At 47.2% G+C, this 23,269-nt stretch overlaps 2 protein-coding genes across 3 annotated transcripts in view; one reads left to right on the top strand and one right to left on the bottom strand.

Moving 5' to 3' along the window:
- The window catches only part of LOC135817287 (phosphatidylcholine translocator ABCB4-like), a 35,162-nt gene extending 13,701 nt beyond the window's left edge, over positions 1 to 21,461 (top strand). For both annotated transcript variants that reach the window (XM_065330444.1, XM_065330445.1), the window contains 16 exons: positions 481 to 651; positions 1,605 to 1,769; positions 5,212 to 5,254; positions 7,474 to 7,625; positions 8,355 to 8,531; positions 8,967 to 9,083; positions 10,048 to 10,125; positions 11,141 to 11,224; positions 13,033 to 13,236; positions 13,604 to 13,704; positions 14,327 to 14,467; positions 15,053 to 15,209; positions 17,231 to 17,428; positions 17,701 to 17,910; positions 18,375 to 18,521; positions 19,422 to 21,461. In XM_065330444.1, coding sequence (XP_065186516.1) covers positions 481 to 651; positions 1,605 to 1,769; positions 5,212 to 5,254; positions 7,474 to 7,625; positions 8,355 to 8,531; positions 8,967 to 9,083; positions 10,048 to 10,125; positions 11,141 to 11,224; positions 13,033 to 13,236; positions 13,604 to 13,704; positions 14,327 to 14,467; positions 15,053 to 15,209; positions 17,231 to 17,428; positions 17,701 to 17,910; positions 18,375 to 18,521; positions 19,422 to 19,637 — 2,361 coding nt within the window. In that variant the 3' untranslated portion in view covers positions 19,638 to 21,461. The remainder of the gene's footprint in view (positions 1 to 480; positions 652 to 1,604; positions 1,770 to 5,211; positions 5,255 to 7,473; positions 7,626 to 8,354; positions 8,532 to 8,966; positions 9,084 to 10,047; positions 10,126 to 11,140; positions 11,225 to 13,032; positions 13,237 to 13,603; positions 13,705 to 14,326; positions 14,468 to 15,052; positions 15,210 to 17,230; positions 17,429 to 17,700; positions 17,911 to 18,374; positions 18,522 to 19,421) is intronic.
- Positions 21,462 to 21,901: 440 nt separating this feature from the next.
- LOC135817286 (ATP-dependent translocase ABCB1-like) overlaps positions 21,902 to 23,269 on the bottom strand; it is a 30,996-nt gene continuing 29,628 nt past the window's right edge. Inside the window, exon 27 of the mRNA XM_065330443.1 lies at positions 21,902 to 23,210. Within this exon, the coding sequence (XP_065186515.1) occupies positions 22,995 to 23,210 (216 nt within the window). The 3' untranslated portion in view covers positions 21,902 to 22,994. The remainder of the gene's footprint in view (positions 23,211 to 23,269) is intronic.

Raw genomic sequence — 23,269 nt, 5'->3', positions numbered from 1 at the left:
TGCACCGGCTGTGATTTAATTATGCTGTTGATGCCGGGCAGATTCAAAGCCCTGGCTGGATACAGCAGACAGCAAATGACATGAGGATAAGTGATGACTTTCGGAGGTTTTAGACTCATCAACACCTTTCTCCACACATGTGGCAATTCATGAAAATCAGATATAAGAAGTATCATACTCCTGCATTTGAACGAGACATGGATTGTCCCATTCTACAATCTACACTTGATGATGTGATAAAAAAATGCAAGCCGATGGGCATGCATACATTCACTGCTGTTTGAATCATCTTCAATGTCGACGCCACCTCTATGGCTTCAGAGTCATCATCACTGCTGCTGTTATTGTCCATAGGATCACAATTAGGTGAGCTTGAGCAACACTACACTCAAGAAAGGAGACAGGTTCTTCTCCTTTTTTTCCTTTTTTTCAATCATCCGGGTATTTTTTGTGCTGGTTTTCTCTTTTCCATGCTATCAGGGTTATGAAACACAAGTCGGTGAGCGTGGTGCTCAAATGTCCGGTGGTCAGAAGCAGCGCATTGCCATCGCCCGCGCTCTGATCCGCAATCCTAAGATTCTCTTACTGGACGAGGCCACCAGTGCACTGGACACGGAGAGTGAACGCACTGTGCAGGCCGCTCTTGATGCAGTAAGTCTGAGCGGGAATTGCTAGCGACGTACCGTAGTAATGCAATAAGCACATGCGCTTATAAGTGAATTTTTGCCACAAATCCAATTTTCAAAAATGAAAATGTTTCACCTAAACGCGCATGCGCGATCAGAGTTTGTTTGCCACAGTCTTTGTGTTTGGCTAAGTTTTGTAGTGTCAGTTTCATATGATCATGGTTCCTGTATGCTGTTTTTTCAGACTTTTATCCGTGATTGTGTCAAAGTGAGCATTTTGGTAGTGCTTCGCCTAGAAGAGCACGCGCTTATAAGTGAGAGTGCGCTTATATCCGAATACAGGGCACATGCGCCTATATGTGCGTTACTACGGTGCAGAGATTTACATTTTGTCTAGGATTACGGCAAGTCACCGGTGCCTTACCCACTGGGAGTGGACAGGCTATGAACTAAAGAAAAGAAAGAAAAAAAGAAGAAGAAAAGAGCTCCAACTCTGCTCCCTCCTCCATTCGCTTTGTGACTCTGATAATGTGCACAGTGTGCACACTGTGCCCGTCATTTAAATATAAATATTTGTTGACTAACAGTATGTGTGAACCTGATGAAGGCAATTTGCCGAAACATTGTAATAATATTATTGTGAAATGAGTAGAACTATTGCAGTGTTAATGGAAGAGAGCGTGTGGGCTCTACTACTTAACTGCTTATGAAACTGCAGGAAGCCTCCCCACTTTTACTTACAGTATGTGCATTCTGTATATCTAGTACGTAACCAGGTACACTGTGTATGCATCCTGTGTGGCTACATAGCCATGTATGTACGTTATGTATGGCTCATGAGTCGCCTCATCCCGTCCATAGAATTCAGCCATGCAGAGCACAGGGTCTGGGTACGGATCCGGATACGTCAATATCAGTAGATGTCCAAGCGTTTGCCCTTTCTTTCGTGTTTTCCCATCATACCTCACTGTATGGTAGGCACGTGCTGGGAGAACAACTATCGTCATAGCTCACCGCTTATCCACTATTCAGAATGCTGACTGCATTGTAGCAGTGGAAGACGGAAAGGTGACGGAGATGGGCACACATCGTGAACTGATGGAGAAAGAGGACGGCTTGTACCATGCTCTTGTTACTATGCAGGTATGGTATGGTATGGTGTGTGTGTGTGTGTGTGTGTGTGTGTGTGTGTGTGTGTGTGTGTGTGTGTGTGTGTGTGTGTGTGTTGTGTGTGTGTGTGTGTGTGTGTGTGTGTGTGTGTGTGTGTGTGTGTTGTGTGTGTGTGTGTGTGCGAAAATGTAGGGGTGGGAGAGAGAAGGGGGGGAAGGGGGGCAGGGAAACAAACAGTTCGCCTTTTTTCTCCATATCCCACTATTGCCTTGTCACACAAAATGCAATAAGCCTTGTGCGCGTTGTACAGATGCACGGATTCCCGTAGAATCCCGTAGACCCGGTAGGGTGTTGAATGTGCAGGACCCTATTGCGTTTTCTGCTATTTCCACTAAGAAATGGGCCCTGAAGGCATTTGAAACGAAAACCTTTTTCTGCCAAAGACCTAGCTAGTCGTTAGTTCTAACCAAAGTGAAGAAGCTGGAAAAGGGATTGTTTGCCATTGATTATGAGGCTAAAATTGGTCAAATACGCATGCATAGCACACAATGAACACCCAATCGGGTCTGTACAAACTTACGCCCTAGTACTGAACTTCGTACATCTGTACAACGCGCAAAAGGTCTATATACGGGCACAGCGAGCACCCAGAACGATCGGTTTATGGCCGCATAAATCAGCCAACCAGGGTGAATTGGGTGATTCACTTAAAGGTGTGTACGTCGTGGAGCCAACAAATAAAGAATCCGAGTCTTTCGTGATGGCAGAGCTGAACAACATCGAGCTGCAGACTCGGGCAAAGTGGTTGCGTTTCCCACAGGCTTTGCAGCACTGGCCTCTGGCTGGGCACTGATCATGGTGAGAGTGTTGACTGCCACCACAGCCTTCCGGCACTTTGATAGGTTCGTCGGTGGTGTGGCTGCAGGTTTGGAGCTACCGTGCGGCTTGCTCTTCGGCTTACCATGGTGCTACCGGACAGCTGAGACTGAGCCATCGTCGGAAACCGAACTTGCAGCGACCAAGCCACTACGAGACTGGAACGCAACCTGTTGCTGCACAGTTTTGGCTTGCCGTGCGAAAGCAACAGCCTTGCCAAGAGTTTGAGTTCGTACTTCATTTGCAACTCACGACTCACCTGCTTGTCCTGCATGCAGGCAATTAAGCGATCTCGGATACAATCATCCTTTAAGTCGGCAAACTCACAATGTTCAGCAGCTTTGTAGAGTGCTTGTACAAATTCCTCTACTGTTTGGCCGGGTTTTGAACCAGCTGTTCGAACTGGGCCCACTCATGGACAACATTGGTGGAAGGGCGGATGTAGGAGTCGAAGGCTTTGACAACCTCGTTGTACTTTTTCTTATCCGCCTCTGGAAGTCCGTGTTGGTAATCTAACACTGAGTCGACGCTGGGTCTGTCAGAATAAAGTTTCTTTTTTGCAAGCTTCAACTGGAGCAATAACTATTACTTCGACTATGCATGCATGGTTGTACATGCACGAACTGATATGCATCTAAATTCACCTACCAGTTTCTTGGTCATGGCGATGGGCCAGATCTTTCCCAGCGCTGTCTCATGCTGAGGAACACTTCCTCTTGGGCAGCGTGGCACCTTGTTGTCAATGAGTGGGATGAAGTGCACACACACCCCAGCTCAGCGTAGTCGGGTGTGGTATGCCGTTTGTTTCTTTTTCCCCGAGCAGCGGCAAATGACTGCCTTCTGAATCTCGATGTGGTCGAGGCTGTTGGTCTTTAAGTCCTGGAGCGAAATTTCCAGGAAGGGCAGGAGGTCTGCGCACATTTTCCGGATGCTGGTTGGGTTTTCGTCATCCTCATCTTGAACACCAATGAAGCTCACATCACCGTCTGGAAGCTCAACATTCACCCGCTTTACTAATTTGCCAATTCCTTACGACAAATTGGTATAAAAAAATTATTAAAAAATTTGATGGGTATAATAGATTAATGTTTCTCTGACACTGATACGCGATCAGGCATGCAGAAACAATAAGTAAATGTACTTGTGTTCAAACAGTGATGCAAGAAGTGCAAACCGGCCTGGTCATACAGCACACTATATCTTACACCCGCACACCATTCTGGAAAAGGCGGACGTAGACATAGAAGCTGTCGTAGCAGAGAATCTGTGCTGCGGTGTGGTAGAGAAATGGGTCCTCTGGTGTGGACAACGGCGCTCCAGGCAGCGGATCGATAGGCACCAGAAAAGCGTCTCTGGGAAGAGCTGGCACTTACCACAGTGCAGGAAGATTGGCGATGACTTCTGTGCTTCCTGTAGTTCAATCAGCTTCTCAAGTGCGCTGGTGACCAGTGAGGGCACGAAGAGTTTTGCGTGTGAACTCATCAGCTTTGGTGACTGGCATCATCTGGTCAGTGTCAGAGAGCAGCGAACCGGAGTTTCACTGAGCAGCACTGTAGCTACGTCTGCTGAAGAACTATTGCCGCAAACAGACTTGTCGCAGTCTGTACACAGCACAGGCCTACGTCCACCGGCAGCAAATTAAAAATGCCGAACGGTGGATGCTGACGACCGATCGAGCGGTGGCACTAGCAGCGTGCATTTTAGCTCGTAGTGTGGGCATAGATGGCTTCATAGATGGTGATCAAGCTGGGTATGTGGACTATCCTAAGGCAGTGTCATCAATGACCCCCGGCCGCACTCCTGAAAGGACGATTGCCTCCTTACCCGTTCTTTGAACTGGAGCTTGAGGAGAAATGTCCCTCCTGCTTATGATTGTCAGAGCGGGAAATAGAGCGGTGGCCCCCACGACACCCTCCAGCACTGGCTAGTTAATAACTATTGCCCCTGAAGCTTCAAGCCCTACTGTCCCTGTTACAAGCAGATTTCGGCTTCGATGAGCCAGAAGAGCAATGAAATGCGTCTATTTCCTGAGTCCGTTTCTAATACCTTGCGAAATCTTTCCCAGACAATTATGTTCCCAGACGGAGGTATTTCTTGGAGTAAGCTGGAAGGGCACTTGTTGTCGAGTAGCACTGTCAGTCGCTGCTGACTCGTGACTGAGAGGCTTTTGGCTGCATCCCCAGCCATAGACAGCTGTCGTGATTCGTGACATGCTTGCAAGTCTCCAACCAAATAATAATCACTACAGGGTTTCCATTAAAATGCAGCCCACGACCTGTAGCCGCATGCCTGACTCACCGGCCATGCCCTTTTCCATGTATGATTCTATACTTTTTGCCACGTGCCTCTACAACAAGATGTCGCTGCTCTGTTGTTGTTGCTGCTGGTGGTGATGCTGGTGCTGCTGGTGGTGGTGGTGCTGCTGCTGCTGCTGCTGTTGTTGTTGTTGTTGTTGTTGTTGTTGTTGTTGTTGTTGTTGTTGTTGTTGTTGTTGTTGTTGTTGTTGTTGTTGTTGTTGCTGCTGCTGCTGCTGCTGCTGCTGCTGCTGCTGCTGGTTGCTGTTGGTTGCCACTGCCCCCGTTGCTACTTTTGTCTGTAGGCTGCTGTTGCTGATACTGAGAAGAGCACTGAAGAAGATGCTGGTAAGTAAATTCAGTTCTTACTACCAAACTGTCCTCCTTTGAAACCAGAGCAATAATCATGACCTTACATTGTTCTTTTTTGTTTTTTTGTGACTTTGTTTACTTCGCAAAATCCAAACGGGAATTTCTTCCCAATAACAAGGTAGCGAAGAGGGAAGAAAAAAAGTGTATGCACTGGAAATGATAGTCAGCTGGAGATCAATAGTACGGATCCATTGTCAAACATGGCATTAGCTACTGTTGCAGGTATTTAGCAAGGAATATGACAGGCACAGTCAATGACCAATTGCGTAAGGTACTGCTGCAGCTTTGAAGGTCTCCAGCGTTGTGCTGGAGCGGACGTCTCCAGGTAATCTGTTCCATTTACCTGTAGCGTTGAAGGCATAACTCAACTTGCCAGCGTTTGTTCTTGCAACTGGAAGACTGAGTCCTTTCTGCTGCTGAACGCGGGTTTCTCTGGTCATTTGTGGAGTCAGTAGTTGCGTGACGGACTGCAATGTCTCACCGTGTAGGCTCTTCCACACAAGCGCTAAGGTGTTCTGGGGGAAGTGCTCTGACACCTGGAAAACTCCCAGCCGGGTCAGCAGAGGTTCAACTGAGTGTCGCATGGGTACACCATAGACGGTGCGGACTGCTCGATTCAGCAGAACCTGCAGCCTCCTGGTCTGAGCACTCGACAGTGAGCCACTGGAAGAGGGCAAGGTGTATAGGGCGTCTGGCAGTACTACGGAGGTGATGTACCGTGCCCTTGCAGCTTAACTGAGGCAGCAGCGTGTGCGCCAGATATCTCCGATCTCCTGAGCCATCTTGGCTGCCACTCTATCAATGTGCTCCTTGAATGTCAAAGTGTTGTCCACGGTCACTCCGAGATACTTGATTGAGGAGGCTTCCGGAAGGGGTGTTCTGTCGCAGGTGACTTCGATCGGTGGTGTTGGCTGTTGGCGTCCAGCATACACTGTTAGGAGATGCTCTGCAATAAACTAAGTACTTAGCGAAGTACAATTCCGACTTCATGACTTTCTCGATCAAGGGATCCTTTGTGCCTTGATTGAACGCCGAAGAAATATTTGGTTGTGCGATAGCCGCCTGGAGTTGCTTCTTGTGCTTAGATCCATTGCAGTGCCGCTTCACATCGAAGACGCCGCCACCTGCGATGTTTAAACCGGTATTACAGATCGTACACAAGGCAAATAACGGCCCTTCTTACTTGAAGACATTTTACTTGTATATCTACGCCACTCGGCCTGATACTTGCTGGAAACATGCCTCTTCTTTGCAGGGGGCGAAGACGGCATCCCTTGGTTTGCTACAAGGGCAAATGCTAGTGGCTACTACGCTCTACTCCGTTTCTGGACTGGACTGAACTGAAGAAACACTGGGAGAGGGGAGCGGGCTCCTGTGGTATAGGCATGGAAAGTGTGCTTCCTCTACTGTGGGAAGGTATAAAAAAAGCAGGGAGATGTAGTAGGGATTAGTGGTAGCGACTTTCGCGCTTCGCGATAGGTCTCTACATGTGCACTGCTGAACCCTTGCACCATTTGCAGCACTCATAAGCACCATCTGTAACACCCATGAACCCTTGCATCACCTGTACTGTGATTTCTTGACAGCAACTGTGCACTTTTGTGCCACCTTTGTACATGTAGTGTAGCTGTGCAGTTTGCGCTGATCACTGTCTCACAGACTACTAGTATAGGCTTTTTTTCCGTCACCCCAAGTCTTCTTTCGGGACTTGGTAAGAGATTCACGAACTAGATAGGTGTCCTGTCATGTCACGCGGCCAAGCTCCGGGATAGCCATGCTCAACCGCATGCAGTATGCCAGAAAATCGCCAAAACTGCAGTTCATATCATTTTTTCAATTTTTTGGGATAATCGAGAAGAATTTCGGGATTTCGGAAAGTCATCCAAAAATGCGGGATAATCGAGAAGAATTTCGGGATTTCGGAAAGTCATCCAAAAATGCGGGATAGTCCCGAAAAAAATCGGGATACTTGGCAGGTATGGACTCCTGGTTGCCAATACACATGCAGAATTCTTTAATTCGTTTGCATATCAACTGTCTGGATACCACAGGGAATATGTTCCCTACAATTGAATCGTACTCCTTGCATTTCTGTAACCACCGGGTTTAGCCCGACTGAGTTACCCCAGGAAGCTGTGTTTGCAGCGTAGCCCGATAACCTGTTGGTGGCGGTTGATGTTTCTTTTGACATTCAGATCTACTGCCTTGTGCTCTTACTAAGACATCTGGTGATGGTGTCAATGGCGATATGGTCAGACAGAACTCCGGCAAGACCAAGGTGCACCGACAGCTTTCCAAGCCACTATCTGAGCAGCAGAAGTCCATGGCAGGATCTGCTGGTAAAAGTGTGAGTGGCTTCTTGGTGTATGTGTTGCATGTATTGTGTATTAATTAGCTATGATTCTGTTGTAAAGGCTGTATGAACTGTCTGTTATGCATGTGAGGATGCTCTGTATCAGTTGCTGAGTACTCTCTACTGCAGAGACGTCATTCTGCATGTACAGTTGTGCTCACTGAATTCCGACCCGAAGTGCAAAACTGACGCCTTGGACCAGTTCCGATAACATCGCTCTACGTGGACATGTGTATGTCCAGTCGCATCCGCACCTCTTCCTGGGTATCAATGGCCGTGCAAGTTGAGGGCGCCAAATATGCTCTTTGGGTCGGATTCTACCGAGCACCCCAATGTTGTGATTGAGCATGGTGGAGTTGTTGAGAGCTAGTAGAAGAGCTGCACCAGCTTTGGTCACAATTATATTCATTGGGGTCGCAAAGTTGTGAATTGTCTCGTGTTGTTGTGGGAACGGAATCTCCTTGAGTAACGAGTGTGCATGCTGTTGATGTCATTCAGCAATCCTTACCAATCTTGTCTAGAGGAGAAGTTCTGCTTGTTATGATGGTACCCATCACTTGTTGTAATTGATTGAGAAACGAGTTCGAGATTGCAGAGTGAACGGGAAGAGAGCGGGTCTGCTCTGAAACCTTTTCATTCCTATGAATGAAGCTGCAGGAAACCTCACCACTGCTACCTATAACTTGTTATGTGAATTCCTTACTCACTGTCTTCCAACTCTAGGGTAAAGAAGATGATGATAATGAAGATGACGACGAGGAGTACCCGGAGGTGTCAACGTTTCGACTGTTTAGCTACAACCGACCGGAGTTTCCCTGGATGGCGCTCGGATCTCTTTGTGCCATGGCCAACGGTGTACTATTCCCGCTGTTTGGTATCGTGTTCTCTAAGATCCTGAACGTAAGTCAATAGGGCTACTTGCGGGTAAAGACCCGACCCTCGCACCATGCTTGCGTGAACAACTAGCCGTGGGCATACTGCCATGTAGGTTTGCATGCAGGCTGATACTGCACGGGGTCCTGGACGCGGTATGGCTCGCTATGAGGGAGTCCCTTATTTATTTGGCCAGAAATGCACTTCAGAGTACAGTCAGACCTCGCTTATCCGGTCCTCGTTTATCCGGATCCCTCGCCATCCGGAAGAAAATAGGTGGTTACAAATGTACAGCATATGCCATGCTTACAAACAGACTTGCGTAACAATAACATGTGAACTTTGTATCCTGCTCTTCTGTCTCTTCCCCTGTTCCTGACGTTGCTTTACTTACCTCCCACTACTAAGTTATCTGTGATCTCAATGTGTCGATCACCTCCTCATCGTGTGTTCGATTTGCAGATATTCCGCTTCGTCGGTAATCCGAGCATGGAAGACGCGTACAAGCGAGAGGCTGGCTTGTGGTCAGGCATATTTGCTGCGCTAGGTTTGGCCTCGCTAATCGTCATTGTCTTGCAGGTCAGTTTGACTAGTACCCAAGCCAAGCCAAGGTGTACATGTACTGAGATGTGCCAGGCTAACGTATACAGTACTGCCGGTCGCCGAAGAACTGGGGGGGGGGGGGAGGCAGCCTCCTAGCCTGGACCGTTCTTAGTTTCTTGTATTGCAGTCTATGCGCAGTTGAGTCATCATGTATGCATTGGTATGCTGTGCTTGATGAAATTCTAGCCTGGTTGTTCTTCGGCGCTACCCGACAGTGCTGTACATGTAAAGGGATGTGTGTGGTGCTCTGTGTCTTGTGTATACTGGGATGTGCCGTAGCCAGAATGTGTTAGAAGTGCTGAGGAATTGTAGCACTTCAGCCCACCTCTCTTGCAATTTGACCCTATTTTATTCGACAGCTGTGGATCTGAAACTTCCGATGTGTCTTTCCAAGCAGAAGGTGCAATAGTCAGGGCACCGGGTTGTTGTTGTTGTTGTTTTATTTTACTTCATCAGATTAACAGGCAAGGGTGCCTTCTCACCGGCCAGGGGCCAGTTCCTAGAAATGATGAAGAAATTGCATGGATGGCTAATGATGAAGACTAACCTAATATCTAGGGTATGACAGACATACATTTTATGAATTTATAGAAAATATGCCGCGTTTTGTGAAAAATTATGAGAAATTATGAGTTTGTAGAATATTACATGCAGAACACGGGGTGGGGTTGGCTAATAGTCGCCTCACAGCACTGTCGGGCGCCGAAGAACGGACAGGCTAGAATTCCACCAAGCACAGCACAGCAGGTATATGCAAGGTGACTCTACTGCACAGAGGCTGCTGTACATGAAAAATAAGAACGGTCCAGGCTGCGAGGCTGACCCCTCAATTCTTCGGGACCCAACTGTACTGCATTTGAATTGATGTCACTATCAAACAAACACTCTTTAAGCTCACCTTGTACTTGTCACACGATTCTTATTCTCTTCCCTTGTCCAGTACCTCACGTTTGCCATATCTGGTGAGGCGTTGACAAAGCGCATGAGGAGCATGGCATTCACAGCAATGCTTAGAAAGGTAAGGCGCGGTCATGCCTATCACTCACAACGGTGCAACACGCCTGATCAGAAATCAGCCAAATGGTCCCAGCGTCCCAGTGGCTGAGTTTTCTCCTGCCCCCCCCCCCCCCCCCTCTCTTTCTCTCGTGCTCCATTCTGGTCTGTTTGCGTGTGTGCCTATCAGTATAATCAAGAGTACATAAACCAGAGTGTGCAACTCGGGATGGTTCCTGTGGGAGCGTAATTCGTGCAGTACGTCACTTCTGACGGCATGGTAAGCCACAGGTACGGTGAATAGTTGCGTAACCAGTCACGGTGGTGCAGGTCACTGAGTTTGTCCTGATTTCGGTTTTTTGACACGAGTAGCATGGTGAATTTACTTGCCAGCGCATGTACACAGCGTACGCAGTCACACAAAACACCGAAATCCTAAAACAGGACGTCCAAACCATGCGAACTATTACTTGGCTGATTTCCGGACTGTGAAACATGAAAATTTGAGCTGTACGCAAGTCGCGGCTTGGCTGACCTCATCAGGGTGACGTAGTGCACGAACTGCGCTGTTTCAGATCTGATATGCACAGTTGCACACTCTGGTTTATGTACTCTTGGTATAATGAAGTACCGCTGCCTCGTCCCTCTCCCCGTCTCAAAATTTAATTTACCCCCCCCCCCATCCATTTTTTGTACTTGTGATGCAATCTTGCAATTTCAAAAGTGTGTGATGCAATCTTAGCGTATTTATCAAAATACAATGTTGAACTGGTGTATGCATTGCTGTATGCAACCCGTGATGCAATGCAGACATTCCGCTGGATAAAACTGCTTCTGAAGTATACACAATCCAGTATGGCCTGCCTACCCCCTGCTGTAAAACCAGCCGGAAATACGTCATGGATGGCAGGTCAATGGTACTTTACAGTACATGATTCGAATTGCAGGGCAGGTGGGAGTGGGGGGAAATATCTGTTCTACCCCCCCCTCCCCTTCTAAAATTTCTATGTTTCGCTTTTGTCATTGTACTACGTGTGCAGAATATTGGATTCTTTGATGAGAAGAAGCACAGCACCGGGGCATTAGCTACTCAGCTGTCAGCTGATGCAGCTCTAATCCAGGGAGTAAGTCTAACCCTATCTGTACTCAGTGATCTGCATGTCTGAGCTGTGTACAGTGTGTCACTGTGATCACTGAGAACTTCTTAGTCAGTTGAGCTAAACATGCTTAGTATCTGTACGCAGATTCGCAGTGTTGCTCTGTCCTCACTGAAGACGTCGCTGCACTGCGCGCACAGGGTGGATTGATCATTTGGGTAGCAAGAAAGGACGTGTTCTGCCGTGCAATTATTGCGCAGGGGCCCATCGTCTCTCTGCAGCTGTCCGTGGACAGAACCAATGTCATGCAGCACTAGTCACTCTTCATCACTTTAGTGCAATGTTGAGTGTAGTTTAAGTTATCAGTGCTGAATCATCGAGTCTCTATAGTGTCTCCCTTATGTCCAAACAGAACCCCACATCCGCAACGTAAGCCATGCATACTTTTTGGGCTACACTTACAGTAGTGTAAAGCTGTGTTCACAACTGGCGCGTAGACGCGGTACGCGTGGACGCGGTACGCGTGCGGTTCATGCGTGCCCAAACGCGCGCTCAGCCTTTCACAAAAAACAACAATCCGAGTCGTATTTAGCGCGTGCGACACCTTCGAGTACTAATTTTTTGACCCCGCCAGTCAGAGTGACTGGCATGTACGCTGGTACGCACCTGATACGCGCTGAAAATTCCAACATGTTGGAATTTCATTTCGGCGCGTTTCCGTACGCATGGCGCCCCAAAAGCCAGAAAAAATACGCACAAGCGCGTGGTTTCACGCGTACACGCGCCAGTTGTGAACACAGCTTTACAGCTGAAAGATCAAATGAGCTACAGTGGATGAACAGCATAAGGGCATTGTCATTCCAGATTGTAGTGTGCCTAGTGTTTCCTACAAGGCATGGTTGGCTGCGACTGTTTCTTAGTATGACCAAGAGCACATAACCCCCAAGAGTGTGCAGCTCTGTCTATGGGGTTGGCGGCAGAACTTCACATCACTTGACAAACCCGTACACACCATTCGCACCCAGTGTGCATGGAAGCTACAGGGTAAGTTAGTATGCAGCCCAGCTTTGGGCACAGCTCTCTTGTGATCACTTTGCACTGCTTGCCAGCGTGACCTGTAGAACCATGTCACGTGGTGTGAAACTCTGCCGTCGTTGTAGCACTTGATAGAGATTGTACAGGCAGTTGCCCATTATTGGGGCTATAGTGATAGATAATTCTAAGGATTCCCCAAAGGCTAAAAGCCTCTCTAGGGGCGCTATTATAATACTACCGTACTTCCCCACATATAAGCGCATGCGCTTAGGGGCCGTCCGTAAATATCGAACATTTTTCACAAAACGAAATAATTTCGTTATGGGGTGGGAGGGGGTTGACCAATTTCGTTTCAGAAAACATTGATTCATGTACTTCGAAGTACATGGCTGTTGTATATGCATGTATGTCAACATTTTTTACGTTCTGAGGGGGAGGGAGGGAGGGGTTGGGTCTAAACTAAAATAATTCGTTTGGTGAAAAAAGTTCGATATTTACGGACGGCCCCTTATAAGCGAAAATTTGCTGCAAAAAAGATCTTTGGCTGTGTAAACATGTTCGGGTAGAAGCCCATGCGCTTATATGCGCAATACAGGTTTGTCTGTGTCCTAAACAATGGTGTCATCACACTACTTAGTGGTATATTTCGCTCCCGCCTTTTCACCAATAGTGTTCACATATAAGCACATGCGCTTATAATTAAGGGGTGCGCTTATATCCGGACATAAGCACATGCGCTTATATGTGCGGAAGTACGGTATGTCTTATGGTGTTATGTATTGCTTTGTGTCCTGCGCTAGGCTACTGGTGCCAAGCTGGCGTCCGGCAACCAGTTCGTTGCCACTCTGCTTGCCGCTCTCATCATCAGTTTTATCGCTTCGTGGCAGTTGACACTGGTGCTGCTGGGTATGCTGCCGTTCATCATTGCCGGCTCAGCAATCCAATACCAAGCCCTGGCTGGATTCAGTGCTGCCAATCGACCGGAACAGATCACCTCTGGAAAGGTTAGGCCCGGTCATAGATCCCGTTTCATTTTGTTTACGTTCTTCGGAATGCCTAGCGGCAATCGTAAGTATGTGCGACGTCAACGAGTCCAGCAGTGCACATGTACCGAGCGCTGTTCTCTTGAAATTAGGAATCAGATTTTATTAGCAGTGGTGGCGGTGTAGTGTCACCCTGGGGTAAAATATGTACCATCTGAGTTTGCACCATTCGCATGGGCTGGATGTTCCATTGAACGACTGCATAATTGATAGGCTGTTTTAAGGCATTTGTCTTTTGCGAAAAGATAGGACAAGCAGTGGTAGGATGCATTGATCAAGGAGCCATTGATCAAGCAATCAATCAGTCTGTGCTATTCTCTTGCTGTAGCTGGCTATCGAGTATGTGGATAATATTCGCACGGTGGCGTCGCTTGGACTTGAAGACCGTGCCGTTGCTAGATACATGGATGTCCTGGAGCCACTCCACATGTAAGTCTAGACACAGGCTAGGGTATTCAAACTGATGGAAACGTCTTCGTAATACGGAAAAAGGGGTACATCTTATTGTAGTGCAAAGACGTTTGCGAAGAGCTCTTACAGTACGTACTACGTAGTGCATTGGGGCCATGGCCAGCTCAGACGTTTCATGATTTAGACACCTTTTGCCCCCTTTGCAGCACCCAATGAGAAAACAGGTGAACCCATAAACTCCTTGTTGGATGAGAGGTACCGAGTTTACTCTCCGCACTTTGTCGAAGTACATACTTCAAGAAGTAGCTGTCACTTCAGGGAGGATTTTGGCCAGAACGCACTATTTTTGAAATAGACCATCACTCAAAAGTCAAAACTGAGGGGCGTCGTATGTTGTGGTGTCCTCTGATAGCTTTCCTTTACATATACTTGCTAACTTATCTCAGATATCACTGCTTTTGTTTTGTATTACACCTATATCGTGTGAGATCTGGTTATCTGCAATTTCTGGACCAGGATAATTTCCTCCTCCTCCTCTTCCCCCCCCCCATGCAAGCATTCACAACGAGTGTGTGTTGTGTTGCTGTCTGCCTGAGGTTACACCACTCTACTGTCTGCTGGTTTTCCCTTGCTTGTCTAGTGCTGCAAAACGCAATCGGCACATTGTTGGCCTGGCGTTTGGCTTCGGTGAAGCTACATTCTTCTTCCTGTACGCCGTCACGTTCAGCTTTGGCGGCTATCTCATCAAGAATCACGGGGAAAGCTTTGAGGATGTGTTTGAGTAAGTCGGTCTGCACCTAGTTCACCTACCGTATTTCCCTGAATATAACTCACACCTTTTCACACTAAACTTCAAGAGCAAAAAAGGGCTTGCGACTTACCATTAAGCATGACTTACTACTGAAGTGAATATGTCGAAACAATATGGCCCACACCTGAAAATGGGCGTGCGACTATAATCGAGTGCGACTTATAATCAGGGAAATACGGTACTATGGATTGCTTGTTGGTGGTGATGAAGTGTTGTTGTTGTCGTGGTTGCCTTCGTCGTCGTTGTTGGTGGTGATGATGATTCTGTCGTCATTGTTTTGTATAGCCATTTTGACATCACATGCTGCAAGATTAAGCATCCATTGAACTTGTGCAATGACTGTGGCACTGTCATTAGGTGGTGGTTATCTGTCCACGATAGTGTCTGTGACAAGCAGCTATTGTGCTCTCTAAGACCGATGTAGGGCAAGACGTGCATATACGATGCCTTTCTTGGCACAGCCGCCTTAACACTCTTATGCATTTTTGTATGATGTGTGGTCCTCCAAGTGCTCAGTCATTGTTGTTGGTTCCCTTGTTCCTTTGTTCTCCTCAGGGTGTTTGGTGCTATGCTCTTTGCTTCGATTTCCCTGGGCGAGGCTGCAGGACTAGCACCGGATCTGCAAAAAGCGAAACGCGCCGCTTCCAGAATACTGCACTTGATTGATTCAGTACCGGAGATTGACTCCCTGTCCTCGGAGGGATCAATGCCAGTAAGTTACAGAATGGCTCAGACCACGCAGTTGCCGAAGAACATAGAGGGAACAAGGGTTTTTATCAAGTAGAAACTGCAGTTCACGCATGCGTGAACGCCAATAATAAAACAAAAATCACAAAATCATGAATTTCACTACAACAAAGCTGTCAAGAGTTAGGCCAAACACATTGATATGGAGACAGAGCATTCTGAAATATTATTAGTTGGTTTCAGTCCAATAGAGGGCTTCTGTGCTTTCTTCTATAAAAAACAAATACAGACAAGCCTCTTTAGGACTGGCACCAATGGACCATTGGTATTTGTTTGCAATAACGGGAGTTCCTCTTATCCCTATGTTACACCCAGCGAATACACAGTGATTTATCCCAATAGAGTTATGAAAACCAGTTCTTCGAAAGGGAAATATTCCTTAGTTAGAGGGAAATTTGCAAACGGGAAAAAGTGAAAGTAGGTCTTATCAGTGTTCTTCCTAACAAAGTTTACTGTGCTAACTTCTAATAACAACAGTCCAGTACGTAGTCCAGTACGTAGTCACCTAGTCAATCAGGAGCAACGCAAACACATCCAAAACGACGGAGGGTCGGAGACAAAGCACGAACAGGATCAGTAGAAAGGCAGAAACGGTGGAGCAGAAAGCGGCAGATCATCACCCGAAAGCAGCAATAGACACCCTTAGCAAACAACGGTAACACTATTTGTTTACGGTACTCGTACCTTGATCACCCAAATAGCGTTGAAGCTGCAGCGTAAAAACGTTATGGGGGCTGATTTATCGTTGTGACCAACGGTACGTTTTTGACCAAATATTGCATAGTCCGTACGCATTTCACCTTGTATCGCGTATATGGTGACATAAATGGTTGTACCGCGCGAGTAAAAGCTATTCTCGTGGCAACAGCGTACTAAAAATAGCGTGCATCTTGCTAAAGGTTGAGCCCAAATCACGGTATTTTCCCCCTTACGGTAATACCGTTACAACATAACGTTGTTTGCTAAGGGTGTCTAATGTTACAAAACCAGAAACAGGAATAGCTTTCTTGAGGCGGCTGAGAGGATGGGTTCCTTCTTCAGGTGGATGCACAAACTTTCCACTGTGGCATCACACCAGAAGAAAGCCTCGGCTAGGCCAGGAACACGAACAGCAGACTGGGCAGCGACAAGATCCAGACGCTAGAAAAAAGCAGCCAATGGATCAGAAGAACTGGGAGGATTCACAACGTGGCTCCAGGAACTGGCACCCCAGCAGCCGCTGACATTGTACATCGGGTTCAAACAGAGGCAAACTCTGAGGAGACAGCACATCGGAACATTTCGCGGCAGGGCCTGTGCCGCAAACCAGATAGTATAAGTACTGTGGAAGTAGATTTTATGAATCCCAACAGGCTATTGCCTTCTTACAAGTAGTTTTTGGGTGTTGTTTGTCCGTATGAAGACATCCAAGAAGAAGATTGCCTGATGAGTCCAGCGGGGACGAAACGTACGTCGCAATCGAGCTATGTCGTTGCTGTCTCATCTTCTATGTGCCATGTGCTACTTGATGTACCAGCCTGCTGTTTGACAAGAGAAATCTGCTATAAGCGGGAGACTGCCTTGCCACAGTCACATGGAAGGGCGTTCCTATGTTCTGCCACAGGGTAGTAAATGCATGTATGTTGTATAGCCGTAGCGGGGGTGGGCTGGAGGAAGCAAAGCGAGTTGGCACATTGGGTAAGGTGATGTTGCCGTGAACTTCCCTATCAGGCTTGTGGCGGATCGGTGGCTGTGTTGTGGATGGGTTGACACTAGCTTGACAGTAAGCCCGTGATTCAGCAGGCACTGATCCAACCGATAGAGGTTGTTCTGGGGCACTGATCCAACCGATAGAGGTTGTTCTGGGGCTGCTGTTCTCCGTGACTACTGGCGATTTGGGACGCGTACGCGCGCCGAGAACCACTCGCCTTTCAGGCCCAAATAATGAAAAACTTTCCTATGTGTTGAATTTGACCGTATACCATGTGCGTTCATTCTCTCCTGCAGGACACAGTTGCTGGCAACATTGAGCTGACAAACATCCGATTCCGCTATCCGACACGTCCAGACATTGAAGTCCTGCAGGACACGACCATCACAGCCAACCACGGTCAGACCATTGCACTTGTAGGGCAGTCTGGCTGCGGCAAGAGCACCAGTGTGTCACTGCTGGAGAGATTCTATGACCCGGAGGCTGGCATTGTGGTAAGATTTCACAACTGTGTATATCATCACTGGACAGTGGACCGGCATGCATCATGTACACGATTTGTCCATGTGTACGTTGCACACAAAAACTTCACAATTTCACATGAATGTGTGGTGTCAGATTTCATGGGCTTGCTACTGCTTGTATTGAAGTTCACAGCACAACCATGTAGAATGCATGTTCCTGAGTAGTCGTAAACTTCTAGTTGTGCAGCTTGCTAGCTGTATCATTCTCTTTTTAATATTCACCTGTGTTGTTGTGTTTACAGACACTTGACGGGCAAGACATTCGCACGCTGAACTTGAAATGGCTCCGCCAGCAGATGGGTCTTGTGCAGCAGGAGCCGATATTGTTTGATGCCAGCATTGCGGACAACATTGCGTACGGCGCTCTTGGTGATGGGCCAATCAGCATGGAGACCATTCAGGAAATGGCAAAGAAAGCCAACATCCATGACTTCATTGCAACTTTACCCGACGTGAGTACATGCATGGGCGTGGGGGCAATAGCACTTCGATCTACTTGCTCGATGAACATAGTTTAAATCTGTCCAAAGGGGCATGTTCTATTTCCTGTCAATCTTGGGACACTGTTGGACAGCCTGCTAAGGTTCATGTGTGTGTGTGTGTGTGTGTGTGTGTGTGTGTGTGTGTGTGTGTGTGTGTGTGTGTGTGTGTGTGTGTGTGTGTGTGTGTGTGTGTGTGTGTGTGTGTGTGTGTGTGTGTGTGTGTGTGTGTGTGTGTGTGTGTGTGTGTGTGTGTGGTGGATACCAGGCTAAAAATAGTGGCGGTCAATTCATCAGCCTTGCAAGCTGTTGAATGGTGTAATCCTAGCACAAGTTGCTATGTCTAACATAGCTGTTCGCTATCATCGCTTCCGCGATGGGCATGTCTGAGGTCTGAGGTGTGTGTGTGTGTGTGTGTGTGTGTTTGTGTGTATCAGGGCTACGACACCAATGTAGGTGCCAAAGGTACACAGCTGTCCGGTGGCCAGAAACAGCGCGTGGCCATTGCCCGAGCACTGATACGCAATCCCAAGATTCTCTTGCTGGATGAAGCCACCAGTGCTCTGGACACGGAGAGTGAAAGAGTAAGTACAGGCATGTATCACTGGATGTGCAAGAATGCCCAACACACACCATGTACCACACACACACACACACACACACACACACACACACACACACACACACACACACACACACACACACACACACACACACACACACACACACACACACAGTTGTGAAATGATGTGTTGTTTTCCTGTGTGATGGCATTTCCCAAACTGTCTTGTCTAGTCGCGTGCATGTGCGATATGAGCATGCGCGATTTTGTAGTCAAGAGTCCTTTTGTCAGTCTTCTTGTTCGTCCCTTTGAGTTTAGTCTCGATTTTCGTAATGTCAAATATATACTGTAAACCAAACTAGTCTTGTCCTTTGTGTCCTGCGTCCCGGGGAGCGGAATGGCTGAGATTCCGTAACAACACACACACACACACACACACACACACACACACACACACACACACACACACACACACACACACACACACACACACACTGGGTGCGTACTCAGAGTGTCTCGCTGTGCCTATCACAGACACGTGCAACCTCCCAAATACCATGATTTGGCAGCTCACTCAAGATTACCGCACTTGTTAGAATCCTAAAGCCTGCCTGATATTTATAATATACAGTGATATACGAAACTCTGTTTCTAGCAAATAGAAAGTCTATGTATGTGAAGAAAGGTGAGGCGAAGATTACCCCGTGACATTGAGAAAATCCACACAGACTAGAAGAAGACTTTGCTGGGAGTTGCGAAAATCTGTGTGTCTAATTTACTGGACTGCCCTGTTAGGGTACAGGCGTGCATGGGTACACATGTATTTCTTGGCGTGCTCGTCACGACAATGCCAGTGTACAGTTCGTTTACAATTCGGAGTTGAATGTATCTGGTGCTGTGCTGCGCTGCTCCCGGTTGCCAGGTTGTCCAAGAAGCCCTGGATGTGGCACGGCAAGGTCGTACCAGCATAGTCATTGCTCACCGCTTGTCCACCATACAGAATGCCAACAAGATTATTGTCCTCGGCGGTGGACAGGTTCTGGAGCAGGGTACACATTCTGAACTGATGGCAACGGAGGGAGCGTACTACAAACTGAACGCTGCACAAGAGGACAACGAGGGAGCTACGTTGGCTTGATGCGCGTACACACGTTACCAAGCACGCCATTGCTGTGACAGCACTGATCACTGTGACACACTTCAGACTCGACGTTCGGTGCTTTGCCCCAGGTTTGCCAGACGAGCATACGTTCTGTGATGAGAATGGCTGTTTCCCAACAGTGCAGGGCCTTTCTAAATGGATCTCAGTTATCGTTGTGCAGTGATCGATCAGCGTGTAGGTACTGGTGAGCAAGCCGCATTTTCTCAGTCCATGTGGGCTGTACAATGTTGAACTAGTCTTTTGTTGAGCTCAACGTCCTTCCTGGATCGTTGGCGGTAACTAATCAAACCGAATGACAAATATAGTATATTAAGTAGGCACAAGTCATAATCGCTGCATGCTTTGGACGAACTGGCAGGCGTGCTTTTCCGCGCTACAATACTTGGATTTTCTATAACTATTATTATGGCAACTCTTTTCTAATTGGTTCCGGTCCCGCATCAATCTCCATGCTGCAGCATTGTGTTGTTCATTACTGGTGCACTCATCTTCATCTGTCTTTTTACATGTTATGATGCAGCTTTGTGATGGTTTAGAACCATTCAAGCATGACCTGATTATTCCAGGCATATTCGACACACACACACACTCACACACACACACACACACACACACACACACACACACACACACACACACACACACACACACACACACACACACACACACACTTCATTCGCTTCCTGAATTCATGCTCATGGCTCCAACTTCGAGCCCAACAGCACTAGATTCACATGGACACTCTGTGTCATACTGTACTTCAAGTACTTCCTTGCTTGATACTCGACAACTCTCTTTTCTGTATTGCATGCTCTTGCTGCCCCATATTGCCGCACTGAACTGATAGATTATGCTTGACGGTTGACATAATTATAATTTTGTGACTATGAAATGTGACTGCATCTTCATAATTCATGTACTTCTTTTTCTTGATGACGAATTCTCCTATTCCTGATTTGTATACTTGAAGTGGGATGTTAGAGTAGGAACTCTACAGAACAGTAATTATGCCGGTATGCCATTTTGCTAGTCGTTTCTGCATTAATTTTTGTTGGACATTGCTATTCCAGCAGGTTTGCGGAGCGAGTCAAAGCGATGACCGCAATGTGTTAGCTAGCCATGGCGGAGAGAAGGAAGATGATAGTTAAATTCGAATGGCATTATGCCTGCCACACATGCAGTGCTGTGGTCTGGGGTGAGTTTGTTCTAAACACATTGATGTCTGCATGGCCATATGGGTGAGTGACACCATTCCAGTATTGCGTACTCTTTCTTACTACCGGTACAAGTACCTGACTTTTTGGCAATCAAGCTATTGTATGAAAATTTAAGCTACCAAACTAATGATGTGCATTCGCTGTTCTCTTTCTCTCTGAGTGGCCACAGCGATGTCCTTGAGTTGGATGGATGCCTGCAAGGAACAATATGAGCATTCTGTTCCTGTTTCTCACATTCCTCCCAACTCATTCTGCAGCAGTGTGGCAAGCACACTGGACTAGTGGTCTAGAACCTGTTGTGGTGTGCTAAGCAGTGAGGTCTGTCCGTTGGATACTCGGGCCACTCCTCCGGAATGGTATGCGCCTGTAAAGCTCTGCTTCGGTGCATGGATAAACTAGACACACTCAGAGTCAGGCGGGCCAGCTCGACACAACGGAGAATGCAGTGCAACCACCCTGTGCAGGTATGTAACACTTAGTATAACTGTTGACTATACCAATAATGTTAACGTCATGCAAATATCGAGCCCCATAAAGTGAATTATATACTTGTAAGTCACACAACATGATCACCCTAGTTGCTCATAGCAAACCCATTAGGGGCCGTCCGTAAATATCGATGTTTTTTTCAAGACGAGATTTGTTAATTTCTCCCCAGACCCCCTCCCTCCCCCCTCAAAACGAACATACACATGTTTATGCAAGGATCGATATTTTTTAATGAAGTTCAATTTCCTCATGAAACGTGACCAGCTGCCACTCTAATTTCACCATACACCTAGGTTTCTGTTGCCACGGTCGCACAACCTTGCCATGGCTATGCTCACGAGGTTGACTTTCACTTTGTGTAGGTCATAAACTACATGTTCGAACAGCGCCCGTCCATAGATAGAGTTCGATATTTTTTTTCTGCAGAGACGAGACGAACAGGGCCCAAACCCCCTCCCCCCCCCCCCCCCAAACGAACGAATATCTTCTCTAAAAAAACATCGATATTTATGGACGACCCCTTACTACAAAGTCTTCTTGTGTTTAAAAGATATTCTTTAGCATACACTGTAGTTGGAACAGGATTTTTGTGCCTAAAAGTGGCAGAAACGGGGTACGGTTTGAGACGGAATGATAGAGGCCAATAGTAGACTCAATACCGGAGAGTGAAAACAGATGTCTACATGGTGTACTTGGACCAGCACTAACCTACGGCAGTGAAAAACATGAAGTGTGCTGGTTCTCAGCTTTACAAAAAGAATTGACAATATTGTGAAGAATAAAGATAAGAGTGGTTGGAGTGACTGACACTAGCTATTATTGTCAACCCGATAATCAACAGTATGACAACTGATAATAGAATCTACATAGCCACACTGGGTGTTCCAAGCACACACACTGGTGTGACTTGGGATGGAAAAAACAGCAGAACACTGGCTGCAAGGCCAAGGGGGAGATTGCATAGCATGAGCGCAAAATTAGGTGGTGATGGATAAAATAAATAAATTATAATAATGTTGGAATGTTGGTACGTACACGCAGGCATAGTGGGAAGGTCTAAGACAGGGAGTCGTATATATACGACTCCCTGGTCTAAGACTATGATCGAGAAACAGAGGGTGGTAGCAACCTGGGTGATAACTTTATAGGAAAATTGGCTGCTCCCCACCCACCCTGGAGAATGCGCGACCTCCAGTGTGGGTAGCAGCCAATTTTCCTGGTACGTGTAGTGTAGGGGTAAAGAGAAAATTTCTTCTACCACCACCACCGCTGCGACTCCACCGTACTCTACCGGCTGACACACTTGACGGCCACGGGTAGCGTTTTCAGGCAGTGTGCGGAGGTATAACGAAATATCTCAAGTGAGGCCATCATGTGAGGTATTATCATATTTAGAACATCATTGTATCATGCTGTCTATGCCCGCTTGGTTTGCACTAGACTAGAGGGATGCTGATAGGATAAATGCAAGTGCTACTTCAAGTATGTAAGTACCGACTAACGTGACTACTAGACACTGTACACACCTGATTGCTTTGCCCGCTGTTTCAAACAACAAAACCCAATGCGGATGCGCTTGCAAAGTCAATGAAAGATAATCCCACTCTGCTCGACGCATGCACGTGCATCAAGCCAACGTAGCTCCCTCGTTGTCCTCTTGTGCAGCGTTCAGTTTGTAGTACGCTCCCTCCTTTGCCATCAGTTCAGAGTGTGTACCCTGCTCCAGAACCTGTCCACCACCGAGGACAATAATCTTGTCGGCATTCTGTATGGTGGACAAGCGGTGAGCAATGACTATGCTGGTACGGCCTTGCCGTGCAACATCCAGGGCTTCTTGCACAACCTGGCAGGGAGCAGCGCAGCACAACCAAACATCCCACGTCAGTAACATAAACAAACTCG

Source organism: Sycon ciliatum, chromosome 5 (genome assembly GCF_964019385.1).
Source record: "Sycon ciliatum chromosome 5, ocSycCili1.1, whole genome shotgun sequence".
NCBI classification, from domain to species: Eukaryota; Metazoa; Porifera; class Calcarea; order Leucosolenida; family Sycettidae; genus Sycon; species Sycon ciliatum.
The sequence above is the reverse complement of the archived record's forward strand: the minus strand, read 5'-3'. Positions and strand labels throughout refer to the sequence as shown.